We start from the raw sequence: 19,120 nt of genomic DNA on the forward strand, positions 1-19,120 counted from the left end.
TAGGGAAAGATATAAACAGCTATTGGAGGATAGATGGGCTAATGAGAGCATAGGCAATGGGGTCGAAGAGGTATGGGGTAGGTTTAAAAATGTAGTGTTAGAGTGTTCAACAGAAGTTTGTGGTTACAGGAAAATGGGTGCGGGAGGGAAGAGGAGCGATTGGTGGAATGATGATGTAAAGAGAGTAGTAAGGGAGAAAAAGTTAGCATATGAGAAGTTTTTACAAAGTAGAAGTGATGCAAGGAGGGAAAAGTATATGGAGAAAAAGAGAGAGGTTAAGAGAGTGGTGAAGAAATGTAAAAAGAGAGCAAATGAGAGAGTGGGTGAGATGTTATCAACAAATTTTGTTGAAAATAAGAAAAAGTTTTGGACTGAGATTAACAAGTTAAGAAAGCCTAGAGAACAAATGGAATTGTCAGTTAAAAATAGGAGAGGAGAGTTATTAAATGGAGAGTTAGAGGTATTGGGAAGATGGAGGGAATATTTTGAAGAATTGTTAAATGTTGATGAAGATAGGGAAGCTGTGATTTCGTGTATAGGGCAAGGAGGAATAACATCTTGTAGGAGTGAGGAAGAGCCAGTTGTGAGTGTGGGGGAAGTTCGTGAGGCAGTAGGTAAAATGAAAGGGGGTAAGGCAGCCGGGATTGATGGGATAAAGATAGAAATGTTAAAAGCAGGTGGTGATATAGTTTTGGAGTTTTTGGTGCAATTATTTAATAAATGTGTGGAAGAGGGTAAGGTACCTAGGGATTGGCAGAGAGCATGCACAGTTCCTTTGTATAAAGGCAAAGGGGACAAAAGAGAGTGCAAAAATTATAGGGGGATAAGTCTGTTGAGTATACCTGGTAAAGTGTTTGGTAGGGTTATTATTGAAAGAATTAAAAGACTGAGAATAGGATAGCAGATGAACAAGGAGGCTTTAGGAAAGGTAGGGGGTGTATGGACCAGGTGTTTACAGTGAAACATATAAGTGAACAGTATTTAGATAAGGCTAAAGAGGTCTTTGTGGCATTTATGGATTTGGAAAAAGCGTATGACACGGTGGATAGGGGGGCAATGTGGCAGATGTTGCAGGTGTATAGTATAGGAGGTAGGTTACTGAAAGCAGTGAAGAGTTTTTACGAGGATATTGAGGCTCAAGTTAGAGTACATAGGAAAGAGGGAAATTATTTCCCAGTAAAAGTAGGCCTTAGACAAGTATGTGTGATGTCACCATGGTTGTTTAATATATTTATAGATGGGGTTGTAAGAGAAGTAAATGCGAGGGTCTTGGCAAGAGGCGTGGAGTTAAAAGATAAAGAATCACACATAAAGTGGGAGTTGTCACAGTTCCTCTTTGCTGATGACACTGTGCTCTTGGGAGATTCTGAAGAGAAGTTGCAGAGATTGGTGGATGAATTTGGTAGGGTGTGCAAAAGAAGAAAATTAACAGTGAATACAGGAAAGAGTAACGTTATGAGGATAACAAAAATATTAGGTGATGAAAGATTGGATATCAGATTGGAGGGAGAGAGTATAGAGGAGGTGAATGTATTCAGATATTTGGGAGTGGACGTGTCAGCAGATGGGTCTATGAAGGATGAGGTGAATCATAGAATTGATGAGGGAAAAGGGTGAGTGGTGCACTTAGGACTCTGTAGAGACAAAGAACTTTGTCCATGGAGGCAAAGAGGGGAATATATGAGAGTATAGTTTTACCAACACTCTTATATAGGTGTGAAGCATGGGTGATGAATGTTGCAGCGAGGAGAAGGCTGGAGGCAGTGGAGATGTCATGTCTGAGGGCAATGTGTGGTGTGAATATAATGCAGAGAATTCGTAGTTTGGAAGTTAGGAGGAGTTGCGGGATTACCAAAACTGTTGTCCAGAGGGCTGAGGAATGGTTGTTGAGGTGGTTCGGACATGTAGAGAGAATGTAGCGAGAAAGAATGACTTCAAGAGTGTATCAGTCTGCAGTGGAAGGAAGGCGGGGTAGGGGTCGGCCTAGGAAAGATTGGAGGGAGAGGGTAAAGGAGGTTTTGTGTGCGAGGGGTTTGGACTTCCAGCAGGCGTGCATGAGCGTGTTTGATAGGAGTGAATGGAGATGAATGGTTTTTAATACTTGACGTGCTGTTGGAGTGTGAGCAAAGTAACATTTATGAAGGGGTTCAGGGAAACCTGCAGGCCGGACTTGAGTCCTGGAGATGGGATGTACAGTGCCTGCACTCTGAAGGAGGGGTGTTAATGTTGCAGTTTAAAACCTGTAGTGTAAAACACCCTTCTGGCAAGACAGTGATGGAGTGAATGATGGTGAAAGTTTTTCTTTTTCGGGCCACCCTGTCTTGGTGGGAATCGGCCAGTGTGATAATAAAAAAAAATATATATACACATATATATATATATTTATATATATATATAATATATATACACATAAATATATATATACATATATATATATATATATATATAAAAGAAGATAAATAAATATACAAGGTATGATGTAGCACGTAATGAAAGTAGTTTATTAGATTATGTATTGGTGAATAAAAGGTTGATGGGTAGGCTCCAGGATGTACATGTTTATAGAGGGGCAACTGATATATCGGATCATTATTTAGTTGTAGCTACAGTTAGAGTAAGAGGTAGATGGGAAAAGAGGAATGTGGCAACAACAAGTAAGAGGGAGGTGAAAGTGTATAAACTAAGGGAGGAGGAAGTTCGGGTGAGATATAAGCGACTATTGGCAGAAAGGTGGGCTAGTGCAAAGATGAGTAGTGGGGGGGTTGAAGAGGGTTGGAATAGTTTTAAAAATGCAGTATTAGAATGTGGGGCAGAAGTTTGTGGTTATAGGAGGGTGGGGGCAGGAGGAAAGAGGAGTGATTGGTGGAATGATGAAGTAAAGGGTGTGATAAAAGAGAAAAAGGTAGCTTATGAGAGGTTTTTACAAAGCAGAAGTGTTATAAGAAGAGCAGAGTACATGGAGAGTAAAAGAAAGGTAAAGAGAGTGGTGAGAGAGTGCAAAAGGAGAGCAGATGATAGAGTGGGAGAGGCACTATCAAGAAATTTTAATGAAAATAAGAAAAAAATTTGGAGTGAGTTAAACAAGTTAAGAAAGCCTAGGGAAAATATGGATTTGTCAGTTAAAAACAGAGTAGGGGAGTTAGTAGATGAGGAGATGGAGGTATTGGGTAGATGGCGAGAATATTTTGAGGAACTTTTAAATGTTAAGGAAGAAACAGAGGCAGTAATTTCATGCACTGGTCAGGGAGGTATACCATCTTTTAGGAGTGAAGAAGAGCAGAATGTAAGTGTGGGGGAGGTACGTGAGGCATTACATAAAATGAAAGGGGGTAAAGCAGCTGGAACTGATGGGATCATGACAGAAATGTTAAAAGCAGGGGGGGATATTGTGTTGGAGTGGTTGGTACTTTTGTTTAATAAATGTATGAAAGAGGGGAAGGTACCTAGGGATTGGCAGAGAGCATGTATAGTCCATTTATATAAGGGGAAAGGGGACAAGAGAGACTGTAAAAATTATAGAGGAATAAGCTTACTGAGTATACCAGGAAAAGTGTACGGTAGGGTTATAATTGAAAGAATTAGAGGTAAGACAGAATGTAGGATTGCGGATGAGCAAGGAGGTTTCAGAGTGGGTAGGGGATGTGTAGATCAGGTGTTTACATTGAAGCATATATGTGAACAGTATTTAGATAAAGATAGGGAAGTTTTTATTGCATTTATGAATTTAGAAAAGGCATATGATTGAGTGGATAGAGGAGCAATGTGGCAGATGTTGCAAGTATATGGAATAGGTGGTAAGTTATTAAATGCTGTAAAGAGTTTTTATGAGGATAGTGAGGCTCAGGTTAGGGTGTGTAGAAGAGAGGGAGACTACTTCCCGGTAAAAGTAGGTCTTAGACAGGGATGTGTAATGTCACCATGGTTGTTTAATATATTTATAGATAGGATAGTAAAGGAAGTAAATGGTAGGGTGTTTGGGAGAGGGGTGGGATTAAATTATGAGGAATCAAATTCAAAATGGGAATTGACACAGTTACTTTTTGCTGATGATACTGTGCTTATGGGAGATTCTAAAGAAAAATTGCAAAGGTTAGTGGATGAGTTTGGGAATGTGTGTAAAGGTAGAAAGTTGAAAGTGAACATAGAAAAGAGTAAGGTGATGAGGGTGTCAAATGATTTAGATAAAGAAAAATTGGATATCAAATTGGGGAGGAGGAGTATGGAAGAAGTGAATGTTTCCAGATACTTGGGAGTTGACGTGTCGGCGGATGGATTTATGAAGGATGAGGTTAATCATAGAATTGATGAGGGAAGAAAGGTGAGTGGTGCATTGAGGTATATGTGGAGTCAAAAAACGTTATCTATGGAGGCAAAGAAGGGAATGTATGAAAGTATAGTAGTACCAACACTCTTATATGGGTGTGAAGCTTGGGTGGTAAATGCAGCAGCGAGGAGACGGTTGGAGGCAGTGGAGATGTCCTGTTTAAGGGCAATGTGTGGTGTAAATATTATGCAGAAAATTCGGAGTGTGGAAATTAGGAGAAGGTGTGGAGTTAATAAAAGTATTAGTCAGAGGGCAGAAGAGGGGTTGTTGAGGTGGTTTGGTCATTTAGAGAGAATGGATCAAAGTAGAATGACATGGAAAGCATATAAATCTATAGGGGAAGGAAGGCGGGGTAGGGGTCGTCCTCGAAAGGGTTGGAGAGAGGGGGTAAAGGAGGTTTTGTGGGCAAGGGGCTTGGACTTCCAGCAAGCGTGCGTGAGCGTGTTAGATAGGAGTGAATGGAGACGAATGGTACTTGGGACCTGACGATCTGTTGGAGTGTGAGCAGGGTAATATTTAGTGAAGGGATTCAGAGAAACCGGTTATTTTCATATAGTCGGACTTGAGTCCTGGAAATGGGAAGTACAATGCCTGCACTTTAAAGGAGGGGTTTGGGATATTGGCAGTTTGGAGGGATATGTTGTGTATCTTTATATGTGTATGCTTCTAGACTGTTGTATTCTGAGCACCTCTGCAAAAACAGTGATAATGTGCGAGTGTGGTGAAAGTGTTGAATGATGATGAAAGTATTTTCTTTTTGGGGATTTTCTTTCTTTTTTTGGGTCACCCTGCCTCGGTGGGAGACGGCCGACTTGTTGAAAAAAAAAAAAAAAAAAAAAAAAAATATATATATATACATACATATATATATATATACATACATATATATATATATATATACATACATATATATATATATATATTTATATATATATATATATATTTATATTTACTGTCATGGGGACTCTCATCCTCAGAGAAAAGAATAAACTTGCTTCAGGGAAAACTCAAGGTTTTCCCTGAAGCTGTTTGAGAATTTTCTCCTTCCACCCCCTATATTTCAAGTATGTTTTATTTAAAGACAAAAAATACATTGGCCAAACATTCACAAAAATACAACAGAAAGCAAAACAACATAGGTAACTCAGAGCTACATCTCGAATACTTCGTCCAGCTCCCCTGCAGTGGGAAGCGTGCCCAGAATGCTGCAGGCATTTCCTCTCTGGATCGCAACACTGAGTCTCTGAAAGAGAAAGCTGGTCGCCCTGTGGTCCTTGGTTTCTATGATGAGCTTTTCACCCAGCTCTTTGAGGAATTTAGAGCACACTTGCCCCATGCTCCAAGGGTCTCCGACCCTATTGGAATGAAGTTATAGCAAGGGGGAAGGTCTTCATATTTTCGGATCTTCTGGGTCTCCCTGTGGCTGGCAGCTCCACCCCCTTCCACTACGGAGCATGGCAAGTATGTGTCTGCCAATGTGGCAGCACAGGTGTAGTCTCAGGCAATCTGCTTTCCATCCTTCGAGGGTAGCATAGTGGCTCCATCAGCACGCTTTTGACTTCCATCAGACCTCTGTACCTGGGTTTCCCGTTTAGCTGGGCAACGGGCTGTGGCGAGGCTTCTCTTTATGATGTCATTGACCTCCTCATGTCTGGTATACTTCCCTTCTGCTGTTTGACACACAAGACCATGAAGTCCGAATTGATCAGCTGTCGCCCTGCCGCAAATACACCTATGTTCGGTGAGGGTGGGGGCGGCTAGGCGAAGAGCAACACCAATCCGAATGGCCTGTGGGTCGAGACGGGTGCCCAGGGAGGAATTGGGAACAGCTAACAGGAAATCTCGTGAGTGTGGTGCCTTCACTGCCAGGAGACGAGCTTTGTCCTTTCCTGAAGCATTGGAGAGCATTGTGTTGGTGATTTTTTCCATGATCGGTTTGTCCCAGTGGGACTGTTTGTGCTGTTTGGGAGGAGCTGATCTATTGGAGGAGTCTGTAAGGGTGTCCCACTGAATCGCTGCTTCAGTAAACCTGGGATCTTGAGCTCCTACCACGTCTCTCAAGCGTTCGGGTACTATCTTCTTGACTAATGCACCGGAAGCCAAACACGAAGACAGAAAAGCAGGTAAAGCAACATGCGTTGCTTTATGCACCCCTATACCTCCCAGTCGCACTGGGAGAGTTGCCTGATCCCATTGCTCATCCTCTAGTGACAGGTTCAGTGCCTTCTTAAAAGTTGATCTCAGGTGTGCGCCATATTCATCGAGTGTTGGGTTGTCAAAAGAGGGTGCACACCCCAAGAAGTGAGTCTTGGCATAGTAAGACACCTTGTGAGGAGATACAGAGCATCATGGGCATCAAGATCGCTTATTCTCTCCTCCATTCTCATCAGGTCATTCAATTTGTCCCTGAGGACAGTGTCGATGGCCTGGTGACCAAGCGGTGCCCCCAAGAGGGTACTGTTGGATGGAGTGGTAGTTGAGACTTCCGGGAGGATTCTTCGCACAGCATTGATTATTTCCTGGTTTGCTGTGATGATTTCACACTTGGTGGGATTGAGGATGAGTCCCAAGTCTTCTACCTGTGTTTTCAACAGTTGTAGGTCCCCCACCAGGGACTCTTCAGTACCTGCCAGAGTGCCGTCATCCAGGTACCAGATATTGAGCTCACTGCGTAGGCTGGAAATTAGTTCTCTTACTGCCAAGCAGAAGAGAAGTGGAGCGAGTGGGTCACCCTGCTGAACACCCTGTGATGATTGAATTTCATGTTCTCCAAACAAAAGAATTGAGGGTTTGCTGTAGCCAGCTGAAATGAAGGGAAAAAGACTGGGGAACCGATCCTGAACAGCTGGCAAAACAGCATCTCTCTTCACCATTTCTAAAATCAAGTTTGACTATGGCCTTGTCTTCTGGTAGGTCCCTGACGTAGGCCCTTGCGGCATGAGCTGCAGCTTCACTGCCTTGAGAGACCCCAAAGCTCAGTTGGTGTGGCTGGAGTAAAGTGGCAGCTTCTAGGCGAATGTTTCTCACTGCTGCTTTGGCAACGAGACGGCGAAGGGTGTTTCCAACTGCAATGGGTCTGATTCCCCCATCCCTCTTCTTCAAAGCACATAGTGAGGCTCCATAAAAGAAAGGTTTAATTTCTTCTGGGATTCGCCCAGCCAGGCAATTGTTGACGAAAGTTGTTAACTCGGTGAGAAGAATTGATGCAGATTCACCAAGTACTGGATTTACCATCTCATTGAGGTGCTGAGGTCGAATTCCAGTGCAACCTGCTGCAGATCCTGCTGGAAATGACACGATCGCCTTATAGACTTCCGATTCTGGCAAAATTAATTGTTCAATGATGGGGTCTTCCTCAGGGTTGTCGTTGATGGCTATGGTGTCCCTGGTTGGATGCTTGTGGTCTCATCCTTGGGGGCTACAGTGTCATCACTTGTAATTTTTCTTATTACTCCCACTGTGTTACCTTCTTCGATTTTTTTGCTAACCTGTGCGCAGATTTTCTCATTTTCAGTGGGACTTTTCTTGGGTCTACCTCTTTGATTCCTGCGATGATGGGGCAGAGGGACACAGCTGTCCGTTCTTGGGTAGTTGCGCACTGCCTTGATAACTGACGTGGTTAGCAGTTTGCCTCGTCTTTCAGGAACTGCAAGATAGACATTGCCGAACAGGAGTAGGTTGCGCCATACTTGGATGGTGCCTCGGGCTTCTAAGTTGGTGGAACCTCCATTCACCCGCTTAAGAAGGTCTGTGAATTTCCCTGCTGCATATGGGCGAGCTGTTTTAGGGATGTGGGATAGTGTACTGCTAGCAGTGGATTTGAATGCCAACAGAAGGTTATCGCAAGTGACGAGGTTGCCATTGGAATTGTCATCTGCCTGTGGAGGCTGTGGGCTGCTCTCTGCTGGGGGCATATGTGATCCTGCACACCCATTGTGTGCACGAATGCGGCCATCCCTGTTGCATGCTCGAAACTCTCCACACACCTGACATGTGCCTCTTCTTTCATTGTTGGGTGCATTGTTTCCCTGGCTTTGTGGCTGACTGGCTTCATCATCTGCCATATATGTATATCAATAACAACACTGCACTAACCAAGGATTCGAACCCATGTTGTACTGGCCTTCCTCATGGTAAGCGAGAACCACATGATGCTTTAAACCATAGGACCACCCAACCCTACAAGAACGGAGCAGCCAAGACACAGCTAGCTGTTGGGCCACCATCCACGGTCATACGGAGGTGTGGGAGCTTCAAAGCCAATTTCATTCTCATCCCTGTTTGGTGTACTAGCCTCACAAGCAGTATTTATATATTATTACAACCATGAGCGAGTGGTATTGATCAATAACAACACTGCTAGCCAAGGATTCGAACCCATGTTGTACTGGCCTGCCTCATGGTAAGCGAGAACCACATGACACTTTAAACCACAGTTTAAACAGCTAGCTGTGTGCTGGCTGTATCATTCTTGCAGGTCTACTAGTCTATGCGATGCAGCTCTAATTTTCCCCACTGGCTTAAGCCAATGCCTTGACCTAGTGCGGTCAGACACGTCACTTAAGAGATTAGCACTGCGTCCGACCTAGTAGCTAGTCAGGCCCATTTCACACCCACCCACACCCACTCATAAGACCATAAGAGCATAAGAAAGAACACCGAAGCAGGCCCAATGACCGATGAGATGCAGGTCCATGTCCGCCCCCCGGATTAGCCCAATGACCCATCTAGTCAGGTCACTTCCACTTAAGGAAGGAGCACGGCATCAGACCTAGTAGCACAAGCTAGTCAGGTCCAACTCACACCCACCCACAACCACTCATGTATTTATCTAACCTATTTTTAAAACTACACAAAGTATTAGCCTCTATAACTGTACTGAGGAGTTTGTTCCACTCATCCACAACTCTATTACCAAACTAGTGCTTTCCTATATCCTTTCTGAATCTGAATTTTTCCACTTTGAAATCATTGCTGAGGTTCCTGTCCTGGCTGGAAATTTTCAGCACGCAATTTACATCCCCTTTATTTATTCCTGTTTTCCAACTATACACTTCGGTCATATCCCCCAAATTCTGCGCCTTTCGAGAGAGTGCAGATTCAGGGCCCTGAGTCTATCCTCATAGGGAAGATTTCCGATACATAGGGTCATCTTTGTCATCCTCCTCTGTACGTTTTCCAAAGCATTTACATCCTTTCTGTAATACGTTGACCAGAACTAAGAAGCATACTCTAAATGAGGCCTAACCAAGGATATATATAGTTGAAGAACAACCTGAGGACTTCTAATATTTACACTTCTAGATATGAAGCCAAGAATTGTTAGCTTTATTGCGAACACTAATGCACTGTTGTCTTGGTTTTAGATTATTGCTAACCATAACTCTTAAATCATTTTCACAATCAGTAGCTTTAAGATCTACATTATTTAGTTTATATGTCACATGGTTATTTTCCTGTCCAACATTTAGAACTTTGCATTTGTCTATATTAAACTGCATCTGCCACTTCTTCGACCATTGCATCCGTCTATTCAAATCATCCTAGAGTGCTCAAGTGTCCTCATTAAAATGAATTGGACTGCATATTTTGATGTCATTAGCAAATTTGCTTATGTCCCTATTTATTCCCTCATCTATGTCGTTTATGTAAATTTTGAACAACAACGGTCCCAACGCTGACCCCTGAGGAACACCGCTTGTGACGTGCCCCCTTTCTGATTTCTCCCCATTTATGCAAACTCTCTGCTGTCTATTTGTCAGCTATGCCTCTACCCAGGAAAAAATTTCTCCTTCTATTCTGTGTGGCTTAAGTTTCCTCAACAGCCTCTTATGTAGAACTATATCAAAAGCCTTACTGAAGTCCATATACACAATATCACATTCATTACCATGATCTACCTCCTCAAACACCTTAGTTAAAAAAGTTAGTAAATTCGTAAGATAGGAACGCCCTTTGTAAAACTGTGTTGAGATTCATTAATCAACCTGTGCCTATCAAAATGGCTATGAATTGCTTCGGTAATTATTGATTCCTTAATTTTTCCCACTATAAGGCTTATTGGTCTATTGTTCGAAGCCAAGGACCTGTCACCTGCCTTGTAACTAGGTATTACATATGCCATTTTCAACTTATCAGGCACTATGCCAGTTTGTAGTGATATGTTAAAAAGATTAGCCAAAGGTATGCTAAGTTCCTCATTACATTCCTTTAATACCCTTGCAAACAGTTTATCAGAGCCAGGGGATTCGTTAGGTTTTAGTTTCCCTATTTGTCTGAGGACCATTTTCACTAGTTACCACAATTGTGCACAGTTTATTATCGTCCTGCTCTACATAATCTATTATTTCAGGAAAATCGCCAGTTTTTTCCTGGTTGAAAACTGAGAGGAAGTAGGTATTGAGAATTTCACACATATCCTTATCACTGTTAGTGATCTGACCAGAGTTACTCTTAAGTGAGCCTATCTTGTTCCTAATCTTACTTCTGTTTACCTGAAAGAACCCTTTTGGGTTAGTCTTTGAATCCCTTGTGACCTTAACCTAATAATCCCATTTTGCTTTTCTTATTCCTTTCTTTATTTCTCTCTTTAATTTAATATATTGATTTCTTAACTGACCATCTTGTCTTTTGATACGCCAATATATGCATCTCTTTTGACCAATGAGATGTTTTAATCTATTGTTCATCCATTTGGGATCATTTTCGTTAGATCTAATTTCCCTGCTTGGAAAAAAAAGTTGTCGGGGCAGATAGGACTATGCTCTGAAAAACATCATATTGGCAACCAAGATCACCTACCTGACCCATAGCCAGGACATCCCAATTTAGCCCACCCAGGTAACTTTTCAGTCCCATGAAGTCGGCCAAGCGAGAATCTGGGACAGAGATTTGATTGCAGTTATCTGGGTAATTCCATGACATATTGAAACTTAGTGATTTGTGATCACTTTCCCCAAGCTCATCATTAACCTCAAGATTATTAATTAGTGACTCTTTGTTGGCAAGAACCAAGTCAAGCAGATTGTTTCCTCTAGTTGGTTCTGTCACAACCTGTTCTAAAAAGTAATCCTGAAGCGTATCAAGAAAGTCACTAGACTTAATATTTCCTGTTATATTGTTCCAATCAATTTGTCCAAAGTTAAAATCTCCCAATATCACAACATTTTCAAATCTAGATGCCTTATGAATTTCGTCCCATAAGAGCTTACTACACTCCCTATCAAGGTTTGGGGGCCTATAAATCACACCCAAAATTAATTTGTCACGATCCTCGAGAAACTGTAGCCAAACAGATTCTGTGTTCGATGTTTCTAATCATGTTTCTAATCATGTCTAAGACAACTATTTAAATTTTCTCTGACATACATCGCCACTCCACCACACTTCCTGTTGACCGTATCAGTATGAAATATTTTATAACACTGTCTGTTGCGTTCAGAAGGCATTTCTCTATCTTTCAGGTTGAACTAGATCTCTGTTATACCAATAATGTCTATATTACCTACGTAATCTTAGTTCACCTATCTTATTTCTTAGACTCCTACTACTTGTATAGTAAACATTAAGGGAGCTAGTCACTCGCTGCCCTCTACTATCTCTCTTTGTTTGTTGATCAATTGATTTGCCATTACTAGCAACTTAATTTTTAATATTGTCTTTTAAACATATCCCTGAGGTATCCCGGTAATAACTGCTGTTTTTAACCCTAATACTGCAGCCTGATTGTCTCAAACAAACAATCATACCTCTAAAATCTATCATTTTAAATTCCTAGACAATTCATCAATTACCATCTCAATCGAATTGGCTAATGCAACCACTCTATGAACCCCATCCCTTGCATACATATCACGTTTGCCAAAGAATCGATCCCAGTTATGTATGAATGGGATTGCAACTTCTTTGCAGTACCTGTCTAGCCAGCAATTTATACCAATTGCCCAATACATCCATTCATTGCCAACTCCCTTTCTAGGCAAGATGCTACATATGACTGTGCTCCTTCCCTTAGACCTAACTACTTCTATGTCTGGCCTGTACTTATCCAGCAGCCCTTGTCTCTTGCCCTTCCCAATGTCATTACCTCCATCACTAAGACAGATAATGGGCTTGTTCCATTACCTGGCATAATATTATGCAATCTGCTGACTATGTCACCAACACCAGCTCCAGGAAGGCACACCCTCTGTGAGACTTTTCTGTCTCTGTTACAAAAAACACGTCCATATATCTTACCTGAGAATCTCCTACTATAAACATATTCTTACCTTGATTAGCAGGGGAATCAGTGGTACCTTCAACCTCACTAGCAACTGAAGTGCACTCGCCCTTGAGAACAGAGAACCGATTTCCTACCTTCACATCTTTTCTGTTATCCATCCTTATCTTCCTTCTTCATGAACTGTGAACCACTTTCCACTTAAAGCGGCTGCCACTATCACTGCTAATGAGCATTTCCTCTTTACCAGCTAAACCCTTCTCATACTCGCTCCCAAACTCTTCTAGGCGAAGCTTCAGCCTCCTATTTTCCTCCTAAAGAAGTAGTACCTCCTTCTTCAATACCTGAACCTGAGATTCTAAAACACTACAACAAGCCATGGTGCTTGATAACAGCCCACACTAACTCCCAGAGAGCTTAGGACAGGTATGACCACAGGTGTCCACTGACCTCAGAAGAAAATATTCAAACATCCCCGCGGACAACCTTGAGTTTTCCTCGAGGTACATTTATTGTCTTCTCTGAGGATGAAAATCCCCAGTCCAGCTATATATATATATATATATATATATATATATATATATATATATATATATATATATATATATATATATATATATATATATATATATATATATATATATATATATATATATATATATATATATATATATATATATATATATATATATATATATATATATATATATATATATATATATATATATATATATATATATGCAAGGAATTCGCAAGAGGAGGCGAAATATACACAAACACTGATCTCTGGCTGAAGGAGACTCGAACCTACGCATCTTGGAACAAGGTACGCAGTGCTTTACCAATCTACCCACACTGGACCAATACCTTGGAGACCAGATTGCACTAGACTTTGATCCAAGGCAGCCAGCTTTCAGGGAGAAGGCTCACAGCTTTTCATCCCATCCTCTGCATACATCAGCCTTACTAGAGATATTAACAATGCAAGGAATTCGCAAGAGCAGGCGAAATATACACAAACAGTGATCTCTGGCTGAAGGAGACTCGAACCTACGAACCTTGGAACAAGGTATGCAGTGCCTTACCAATCTACCAACACTGGACCAATACCTTGGAGTCCAGCTTGTGCTAGACTTTCATGCAAGGCAGCCAGCTTTCAGGGAGAAGGCTTACAGCTTTTCATCTCATTCCGTGCATGCATCAGCCTTACTAGAGATATTAACAATGCAAGGAATTCACAAGAGCAGGCGAAATATACACAAACACTGATCTCTGGCTGAAGGAGACTCGAACCTATGAACCTTGGAACAAGATACTGATATGCAGTGCTTGGGATGAGATGAAAAGCTGTAAGTCTTCTCCCTGAAAGCTGGCTGCCTTGGATCAAAGTCTAGCACAAGCTGGACTCCAAGGTATTGGTCAAGTGTGGGTAGATTGGTAAAGCAAAGCATACCTTATTCCAAGGTTCGTAGGTTCGAGTCTCCTTCAGCCAGAGATCAGTGTTTATATATATATACATATATATATATATATATATATATATATATATATATATATATATATATATATATATATATATATATATATATATATATATATATATATATATATATATATATATATATATATATATATATATATATATATATATATATATATATATATATATATGTCGTGCCGAATAGGCAGAACTTGCGATCTTGGCTTAAATAGCAACGCTCATCTTGCCATATAGGACAAGTGAAAATTTGTGTATGCAATAATTTCTCCAAAATCATTCTGAACCTAACGAAAAAAATATATTTCACTGTGTTTGTTTAGTATTAAATTATTGTAAACAAATCTAAAATATATTTAGTTGGGTTAGGCTAAAATAAATTGCGCTTGTTATAATAAGGTTAGGTAAGTTTTCTAAGTTCCTTTTGGTGCAAAATTATAAATTTTTACATCAACATTAATGAAAAAAATATATCTTTAAACGTATAAGAGTATATTTTAGAAAGGACTTAATTTTAAATGAGTTCTTGCTATTTGACCAGTTTTACATATTCGGCACGACATATATATATATATATATATATGTAGTGAGGCTCAGGTTAGAGCATGAAGGAGAGAGGGAGATTTTTCCCAGTAAATGTAGGCCTTAGACTGGGATATGTGATGTCTCCATGGTTGTTCAATATATTTATAGATGGACTAGTAAGAGAAGTGAATGCTCGGGTGTTGGCAAGAGGTGTGGGGTTAAAAGATAAAGAATCTAACAAAATGTGAGAGTTGTCACATTTGTCACATTTGCTCTTTGCTGATGACACTGTGCTTTTGTTAGATTCTGAAGAAAAGTTGCTGAGGTTGGTGGATGAGTTTGGTAGGGTATGTAAAAGAAGAAAATTGAAAGTGAATATAGGAAAGAGTAAGGTGATGAGGATAGCCAAAAAATTAGGTGGCAGAAGATTGGACATCACATCGCAGGGGAAGAGTATGGAGGAGGTGAATGTATTCAGAATATTTGGGAGTGGATGAGGTGAAACATAGAAATGATGCTGGGAAAAGAGTGAATGATGCACTGAGGGATCTGTGGAGACAAAGAACTTTGCCAGTGGAAGCAAAGAGGTGAATGTATGAGATTATAGTTATTCCACACTCTTATATTGGTGTGAAACATGGGTGATGAATGTTGCAACAAGAAGAAGGGTGGAGGCAGTAGAGATGTCACATCTGAGGGCAATGTGTGGTGTGAATATAATGCAGAGAATTCATAGTTTGGAAATTAGGAGGAGGTGTGGGATTACCAAAAGTATTATCCATAGGGTTGAGAAGGGGTTGTTGATGTGGATCGGACACATATAGAGGGAATGGAACAAAATAGAACGACTGCGAGAGTGTATAAATCTGTAGTGGAGGGAAAACGGGGTAGGGATCAGCCTAGAGACAGCTGGAGGTAGGGAGTAAAGGAGGTTTTGTGTGCAAGGGGCTTGGACTTCCAGCAATCATGTGTGAGCATATCTGAAAGGAGTGAATTTAGACAAATGGTTTTTAGGACTTGACATGCTGTTGGAGTGTGAGCAAGGTAACATTTATGAAGGGATTCAGGGAAACCGGCATGCCGGACTTGAGTCCTGGAGATGGGAAGTTCATATATAACCACTGTCTTTTCAGAAGCGCTCAGATACGACAGTTTAGATGTCCCTCAAAACAGCTAATATCCCATACTTCTACTTTAAAGTGCAGGCATTGTACTTTCCGCCTCCAGGACCCAAGTCTGGCTATATATATCCACTGCAGGACTAGAACCTGCAATCTCTGCATCAGAGTACACTGTACTTTATCCATGACACCAGACTCCAGATATGCATGGGCTCCTAGCCGAAGCTAGACGATGTTTCCTCATACCCCGGAGCAACAGGCTCGTTTGCAAAGTTATTTTATCAAATCCTGTTGAATGTAGTTAACAACGAAATAGATTTAAATTGCTTAGAAATTCGGAAACATGCGAAATTTCAAAATGCTTTTAAGCATTTCAAATCTCTTTCGATTTTCCATCACTGTCTTGCCAGAAAACGTGTCTACACTAGAGTTAAAAAACTTCAGTATATTAACACCCCTCATTCTGAGCACAGGCACTGTACTTTCCACCTCCAGGACTCAAGTCCGGCTTGCAAGTTTTCATTCATAAATGTTACCTTACTCACTCTCTAACTGCACATCAAGTTATAAAACTGTTTGTCTCCTCTAATTCCTGGAACTCCAAGCCTCTCACGCACTAAACCTCCTTCGCCTCCTCACTCCAAGCTTTCATAGGCAGACCCCTGCCCCACCTTCCTTCCACTGCACATTTACACGCTCTCCAAGTCATTCTATTTTGCTTCATCTTTAAATGTTCAAACAGCCTCATCAACCCTTCCTGAGCCCTTTGGATAATACTTTTATTAACCCTGCTCATCCTCCTAATTTTCAAACTATGGACTTCCTGCATTATATTGACATTGCACATTTCCCCTTCTCCTTGTTGCGACTTTCACCATCCAATGCTTCACAACAATATAAGAGTGTTGGTATAACTGTACTCTCATACATTCATCTCTTTGCTTCCATGGGAAACTTTCTTTGTCTCTACATATTCCTCAGGGTTCCACTAACTTTTTTTTTTTTTGCTTGTCAATTCTTTGATTAACCTCATCTTTCATAGAATCATCTGCAGACACGTCCACTTTGTGAACTCTGAATACATTTCCTTCCTCCATACTTTTTCCATCTAATCTGATATCCAGTCTTTCATTACCTTAAATTTTGTTCACTTCTTCAACTTACACTTTTAATTTCCTTCTTTTACATACCTTACCAAACTCTTCCACCAACTTCTCTTCAGAATCTCCCAAAAGCAGTGTCATCAGCAAAATGCAAGTGTCACAACTCCCACTTTGTGTTAGATTCTTCATCATTTAATCCCACACGTCTTGCCAACACCCAAGTATTCACTTCTCTTACAACCCTATTTACAAATATATTGAACATCAATGGCGACATCACACATTGCTGTCTAAGGTCTACTTTCACTAGGAAATAATCTCCTTCTCTCTTAATTAATATCACCCGAACCTCACTAATATCGTAAAAACTCTTCACAAGTCACAAACACATGAGTTTTAACTAGTTACAAACACATGTGTTTGTGACTAGTTAAATCCCAGTGAGTGGGCGGAACGTTGTCAAAAAAGGTTCGCATTATTCTGCATTTAAGTGTTTATTCATCTTTTTGTTTTTATACCATTTCTCTTCATTAGCTACAATATCTTAAGTGACTCCAATAACGCTGATTCAACACCCACCTTTGCTCTCTTAGCACCATCATAAGAGCTGGTTCACCACCCACCTACATTACCTTAGTACCACAAGAATAAATAATCACCACCCACCTCCAGTAACTTCTTACAAATACCCTGACGAGCGTAGTCTGGGTGGACACAGGAAGCCTTCAGATAAAGTACTTTCTTCACTGTTGGGTCCTCAAACAAGTCGACAAGACTCTTCGCCATATTAACTATCCTTGTCGCTGCCACCTGTACACATAATATTACACTGTTGATATTTTAAACACAAGATGGTAACGTTTTATTAGGCATATTGGTATAAACCTTGGTAATAAATACCGACAAGTTGGTTTAGAAAGACACGTAAGCAAACACTATAACATATTTATTAGAAAACGTTTCGGTCCTGGGACCTTGATCACTTCTAACATACAGAGGTAGAAAGACATTATATATATAGGCGGAGAGTGAGGTGTGACGCACGTGACCTGAGGAATGTCATAAGAACATAAGAATGGAGGAACACTGTGGAAGGCCTACTGGCCCATGCGAGGCAGGTCCTTATCAAAACAACCTCTACCTATGATGAGGACGGGTAGACGATGAAATCATGTGACTCCTGTGTTGTTGGGTTGGTGCTGCTTAAGTATCATGTATGCCAATGTTTTTGAAATTTTGTAGTTTCCAGTGTTGCGTTCTATAGTGTCGGTGACGGCGATTAGTGAGGCTTCTAGGCACCGTCGGCGTCTGAGGTCTGGTTCGGTGAGAACGAGTTGTGCCTCATTCCAGTTCATCAAATGCCCCGTGGAGTCTCTGTGTAGGACACAGGCGTACCTTACATCATCTCTGTTAGAGGCATTTCGATGCTCATTCAGGCGGACTGCAAGATCTCTGCCTGTCTCGCCTACATATTTCTTGGGACAGAACCCACAGGGAATAGTGTAGACACCTGCTGTAGAAGTTAGTGGTGTGGGGCTGCGTTTCGTAGTGAGGTCTTTGATAGATGATGTGTTTATGGTTGAAACGTTGATGTTACTCATAGCAAGTGCCCGGCTAGTATTCGTGGCAACATCGCCACATGGGAGCACTATGAACTGCTTAGGGGGCTGTTCCATGGGCGGTTTGTTGAGGATAGCTTGTGCCTTGAGTCTGCAATCTCGGATGAAGAAAGATGGGAACTAAAGACGTGTAAAGGCTTGTGTTATATAAGTGCATTCTTCTTCTAGAAAACAAGGGCTGGAGATGCGAAGAGCTCTCAAGAAGAAGCCAATGAGGACTCCTCTCTTAGTGCGGGTGTCTTGGTGTGAATAAAAGTGTATAAGATCGTCCTTGTTGGTAGGTTTTCTATACACTTTGAAGAGAAGTTTGTCACTGTCGGGAGATCTGCACAGTAGAACGTCGAGGAAAGGAAGTTTGCCATCATTTTCGAGTTTAAGTGTAAACTTTATTGATGGTTCAACTGCATTGATCTTGTTGAGAAGGGCCTGGATATTGAGACGTCTCGGATAGAAAACCAATATATCATCAGCGTATCGTTTATACCATCTTGTCTGACACTGCAACACACTATGGACATAGCATACAGAGAATACCTTTCTCTCCTACTCAAAGCTAATAGTCTTCGGAACCGACACATCTTCCTAGAAGACTGTCTTGCTGAGATGGTGGTACCACGGTCCACTCCTCGACAACTGGCCACATCTAGACACCCTTTCTCTCCTGCTGTTTACGCCTACCTTAGAGAAAGCTCTGATGAACTGCGACATG

At 41.1% G+C, this 19,120-nt stretch overlaps 1 protein-coding gene across 2 annotated transcripts in view; it reads right to left on the minus strand.

Moving 5' to 3' along the window:
• LOC138851195 (uncharacterized) overlaps nucleotides 1-19,120 on the minus strand; it is a 184,492-nt gene that overhangs the window by 39,233 nt on the left and 126,139 nt on the right. For both annotated transcript variants that reach the window (XM_070080000.1, XM_070079999.1), the window contains exon 4: nucleotides 17,459-17,602. In XM_070080000.1, coding sequence (XP_069936101.1) covers nucleotides 17,459-17,602 — 144 coding nt within the window. The remainder of the gene's footprint in view (nucleotides 1-17,458; nucleotides 17,603-19,120) is intronic.

This window comes from Cherax quadricarinatus, unplaced genomic scaffold (assembly GCF_038502225.1).
Source record: "Cherax quadricarinatus isolate ZL_2023a unplaced genomic scaffold, ASM3850222v1 Contig73, whole genome shotgun sequence".
Classification (NCBI taxonomy): Eukaryota; Metazoa; Arthropoda; class Malacostraca; order Decapoda; family Parastacidae; genus Cherax; species Cherax quadricarinatus.